General features: G+C 32.8%; 1 protein-coding gene across 1 annotated transcript; it reads left to right on the forward strand.

The window, feature by feature from the left end:
• The first annotated feature begins 4,399 nt into the window (after positions 1–4,399).
• LOC126554297 (uncharacterized) lies at positions 4,400–5,348 on the forward strand. Its single transcript, XM_050209382.1, has 2 exons — positions 4,400–5,167; positions 5,301–5,348. The coding sequence occupies exons 1-2, from the start codon at positions 4,400–4,402 to the stop codon at positions 5,346–5,348; spliced, it is 816 nt and encodes a 271-aa protein (XP_050065339.1).
• The last annotated feature ends 432 nt before the right edge of the window (positions 5,349–5,780 follow it).

Here is a 5,780-nt window from a genome sequence, read left to right on the forward strand (position 1 = left end):
ACAAGATGGTTAGCGTTACATCAGTGTGTTGTTAGAATGCTGGAATGTTGGGTAAATCTTACACACTACTTTACACTTGCTGTAACAGAAGACCATCTTAAAAGTGCTGAAATAATTTTGGATATGTTAAGAAATCAAGTTATTAAATCCTATTTCTTATTTTTGAAGTATTCATTACAATACTTCAATTCTTATAATGCCATGTTTCAAACAAGATCAATAATAATTCAGGACTTGTATAGTAACACAACTAAACTTTTAAAACTACTATGTCAAAACTTTATTAAACCATCATTACTAAGAGACGATTTATCTAAATTAGTATATTCTGATCCTAACAATTTACTGCCTGAAAGTGAGGTTTTCTTTGGAGCAGAATGTGAAATGGAGATAAAAAATTTACCTGACTCAATTGTCTCTGAAGTAAGAACTCAATGTCTTAAATTTTATATAAAAGCTGCCAAAGAAATAAGCATTAGACTACCATTAAATAATAACATGTTTAAAGAAATAACATTTTTGGATTCATCTATAGCTTTAGACGTAAGCAACCGTAGCTGAGTTAAACATTTTCCAGTTCTCTCAAATATTTTTGAAAATTATATAAGTCCAACTAAACTAATTGAAGAGTGGAGAGAATTGTCATATTTTTTTAACAAGGAAGAAATTAATAATTTAAAAAAACATGAGCATTAATGAAATGTGGCATAATATTGGACAAGTAAATGATTTTACAAGTGATACAAAAAATTTTTTAAATATTTCTAAACTGGCAAAAATGGTATTGACATTACCACATAGTAACGCAGAAGCGGAAAGGATATTTTCTGTTGTCAACGATGTCAAAACCAAAAAAAGGAACCGTATATCTGATGACACATTAAATGCTGTTACTGTGATCAGATCATCATTTCAAGATAAAAATATTTCATCTGCAGATTTCAAAATAACTAAATCACATACAGATTTGCACAATATTACCATGTATAAATAGTATGTATAAATTGAAAATTGACATTTGTTGTAATTGTACTTAAATAAAACACATATTTGGTCATTAAAAATACGACAGACTTTATTAATTATCTACTCAGTCTATACCAAAATTATACTTGAATAATAATAATCTTTATTAGAAGTTAGCACTAACTATAAATTTCCTGAAAAATATATTATTATATTATAATTATATTTAATCGTACTATCTGTATTATCATAAAGATAATAAACTTTATAAACAATTGTGATTGTTATTATCAGCTATCCATGTAAATTCAATTTTTTTTTACAATTGAGTCAGAGCAGGGAAATTTTTGTGGGAAAAGGGAAATTAAGTTGCACATAGTGGGAATTATCTCTAGTTAACATTCCCAACACTGACCTATACTAGGTGGAGGGTATCGACTCACTTTAGCATACCCCGACATAACCCCGACACAGCTCGGGTCGAGTCAGCTGGCCACTGCTCGACATAACTTATACCTGTACGGGGAGAGTGGGGTATCGACTCAGTTTAGCGTAGCCCGACATGAATCGGAATACAGCTCGGCTCGGCTCGGTACGGTGTCACACGCAGTGGGTTGAGATAGCTGGCACGTCATACCCCCCAAACTTGTAAAGACTCTGAAGATTACATTAATTCATAATGTCTATTACACATACATGCACACGTGTCTTTTCCTACATATCACAATATTACCATGGAAATATCTGATGGGGGATAATATGTCGGATGTGAATGCCTCACTAAATACGTAGTAATACCACTTATGTATATGAGACTAGGTATGTACTATAATTAATACATAGGATACGTTAATTTCACTAAGATTTTTAATAAATATTTAAAATATAATATAATTAATAAATATATTATAAATATAAATATTTTAATTTATATTTTTTAATAAATATAAAACATTTTGGATTAAATTATAAGACTCGATGATTTATTGTAGTGAAAATACAATATGATAGAATAAATAATAATATACATTGTATTTATATATCACTTAAAGCTGATGTCAAACGATCTGCCCCGTCGCCCGTTGAAAACCAGACTTAGCGTCTGATTCCCATCTATATTATACAACGCCTCTTGCTCGTCGCTGATGACTATTGATCATGGAAGGAAAACTTCGATGAAACCATCTAGACTGTTGTCGAGGGTACACCTCACAGTCCTACCGTACTGCGTTTCTTGATTGCACATCTTCGTTATTGGGTATGTCCGGCCCACGGTCAAATCGCCCACCGACATGAAACGGACGCTCGATTGTACGATCAGCTGTTTCTTGAATCCTTCCATGATAGATGTCCTGAAAATGAATTACACATTTAATATACGTCTTTCATATTATTATTATACTCATATGTGTTCATTATATGTCTACGATATGATATATATTATGTTTAGGATCGAATAGGAAAAAAAAAATATTACTCACTTAGAATTATTTAACTATATATCTGCTTGAAAAAAACGTCACGATCTCCTTTCTCGCTTTTATCGTCGTTATCGTTGTCGTCGTCGTCGTTCTTTTCGTATTTATCCTTACAACAGTCGTACTTAGAGCACTTGTATCGATTGCGAGTAGTAGACGAGTGATATCGAATATACTGATATAGCCCGTATTTATATGATTGAAAATACCCTACTCGAATTATTAGCTATACAAATATACATGAACCTGAAGGTGTATGGAAATGGTCAACAACGTATCGTTTTCATTAAAAGGCATTAAAAACTCTCTCTCATTAGAAGCGGTCTACTTTCCATCATTAGGATGACGAAAACAACAACGGCCTCACAACCTTTACATCATAGTGTTAATAACATGTTATAGTAAATAAATGAATAACGCAATGAATACAATATTAATGTTATCGTCAGCGAGAATATCAGTTATAGTATCAAATCAATTGTAATAGAGAAGATAATATTATATGTTAAATTAGCTTCTACCCATATATCTTATAATCAAATAACATAAAATTATTTATTTCCTATACTATATAAGTATATACATATATTATATATTCATATCTATAAATAAACAGTTTTAAGGTATAATTCGCGATAGGTTACTGATATTTAGATATACTATATGTTTACAACATCAATAAGCATTTTATTGACATTCGAGTTGATAACGAAATAACGAATATTTAAAAACTTAGGTGAAAATACTAAAAAATACTAATAAAAACTTTATTAGGTTCATTCAAAATCTATTTTAGTATAATTATATTATTATAGTTATTTTTTCGTTAAACTAATTATATATTATTATATTTTATTATATTTTAATATGTTGTAGAGTCCTTAATAGACCATACAAATATAATCATCAAAAATGAGATAAATGTTTAACTGGAAACATATTTAATGTTGAAAATTTGGTTATCAAATGTCAGTTCATTTGTTGTATATTCCTCAGTATACTTCACTAATATATTACACTAGTAAGACTAATATATAAGATAAATCGGATTTCGATGATAGTAGAAAAATATATAATAATTTTAAACATTGTCAATATTTTCAGTGTAATAGAATATACCATAAGATTTTACGATTATATTATAATAAGTTTTATAGAAATTGTTATAAATAAAATAGTTGTAATATATGTATACACATTTCTTTTATAAAGTATTATTGTTATACACTTCGATGATACAATAAATATATTTTCCCACATCAGTTTACGTTATATTATTTCATTTAAGTATATATTTTATTTTATGATATTAGTAGGGTGAAATAGCCGGTACTGGGTCCCCCCCGCTTCACCACCCCCACCTATATTGCGCCACCCTGCGCCACCCAGCGCCACCCCTCCCCTCACGCCCCATATACACTACGTCATCGCGCCACCCCCTATCCTCACCAACCAGTCCTATCCACCACGTCATCGGGCCACCGCCGCCCATACTGCGCCACCCCCTCCCCCTCCCGCACCATATACACTACGTAATCTGAGCACCGCCGCCCATACCGCGTCACCGTCGCTCCGCCCATCACACTATTATCATGTCCTATTATCGACGTCGTCGACGGTGGCGCCATCTGTCCGAACATTTGGCTGACGCGGTTCTTCTGCCCCGTATCAGCTGCTAAATACGATATGTGTTATCACGCTATCATGTTATCTTCGATGGTGGCGCCATCTATCCGTACATGGGGCTGACGCGGTTTTTTCGCCTCGCATCCGTACGATATCTCCATGTTATAACGTTATCCCCCCGCCACTTGCACCGTATTTCGTGAATAGGTTAAGTTTAAATAATTACGTGAATTTTCGGGCCAGCTAAGTACAATAATTATTTTAAACAAATCAGTAACACTCTATTAGCTTAACGTGTAAAAAGTGAGTTTCATTCTAAAGGACAAAATATGACAGACAAAATTGAAACTATCTCTGTGGCTTGCGGCAAACGCGCGAGAAAAAATATACAACATTCGTTAATAGTGCAACCGCCTAACGATTTAATCGACTCCACAACTTTCGTCATAGACTTTGCGGGACGGAAATCCATAAACATCGGACTTGACGCCGCGAACGTTTTCAACGTGACCGTACAGATTATAACGCCATCGCGACATGTATGCATAACAAGTGTTTTTCTGCAACGAATTTTCTCACTAATGCCGTACATTCTCTCGAATATATCTGACCCGACGGTTAAAAGCCGCAATAGACTTTTTCTCAAAGACGAAAATAACACGCTGTCCAGAACTACTTATAGCGGTGAAAGGATGCTAGCCGTCGAATCGCACTTACAACAAGGATGTCGCATGGTGTTGAGCGGGAGTGATCTATTAAGAATACACGAAATGCAATGGGCCATCGGCGAATCGATCTCTCGCAAATCTAACGTCACGCGATGTGCAGTTATGGTTCAGATCGATCAAATAGCTACTTATCTAAGTACTTATGTTTATGCCGATAAATCATCGACCGCAGAAGAAATTTCAACAGCCACCCACAATATCCACCCCGATCTTCACGCGTTGAATATATTCCCGAATAGCGAGAATAGTTTAGTAAATCAGATAAAATTGTATGCGAACAAACAGTTGGCGATGTGTTGGGCGACTAATATTCAAAATAACGGAATAGATTACATCCCGAGCAATGACGGGGCCGGTGACATTGAAGAGGTGATTATTATACAGTACAGTATTAAAATATATGTAATAATATAATATTATTTCTTATTACGATAAAATATGTAATATTATGTATACAAATATATCTTATAACATGCATTTATACGTTTATTATTTTTCACAGCTTGTTGGATTCCACGAAAACGAGGGGCCGGCCATGTACACATATTAACGACGCCCATATGTCTGACCTCCACATCCCGAATAATATTAAGATTAAACACATGTATTATGATATACAAATATATATATATATATAATATATATATATATGCACCATCTGTTTTGTATAGGGTGCTATTATTTTAGTCATAAGCATAATATAGTTATAAAATAAGATTTGTACAATGCACTGTTCCTTACATATTATATTATATTTTAGAAAAAAAAAAAAGTTATGTATTTTTTTTTATTATTCCATTTATTACAAAAACATAATTACAAATATTCAATATTGGATGTATAATATATATTATATAGTTATATTACGATATAAGTGTCGTATGCATTCTATGGTAAAATGTGAATACAGATATACCGTACAAGGGTCGAATGCATTTTAATAAATAGTAAATATTATAGTTTCCGAACTTCTCCGGTAAAC

This window comes from Aphis gossypii, unplaced genomic scaffold, assembly GCF_020184175.1.
Source record: "Aphis gossypii isolate Hap1 unplaced genomic scaffold, ASM2018417v2 Contig00460_ERROPOS81933+, whole genome shotgun sequence".
Classification (NCBI taxonomy): domain Eukaryota; kingdom Metazoa; phylum Arthropoda; class Insecta; order Hemiptera; family Aphididae; genus Aphis; species Aphis gossypii.

Bases quoted from the DNA above. Each gene is read 5' to 3' on its own strand.
- LOC126554297 (XM_050209382.1), top strand. From the start codon at position 4,400: ATGACAGACAAAATTGAAACTATCTCTGTGGCTTGCGGCAAACGCGCG. The intron at 5,168-5,300 runs GTGATTATTATA...TATTTTTCACAG, and splicing joins GGGCCGGTGACATTGAAGAG to CTTGTTGGATTCCACGAAAA.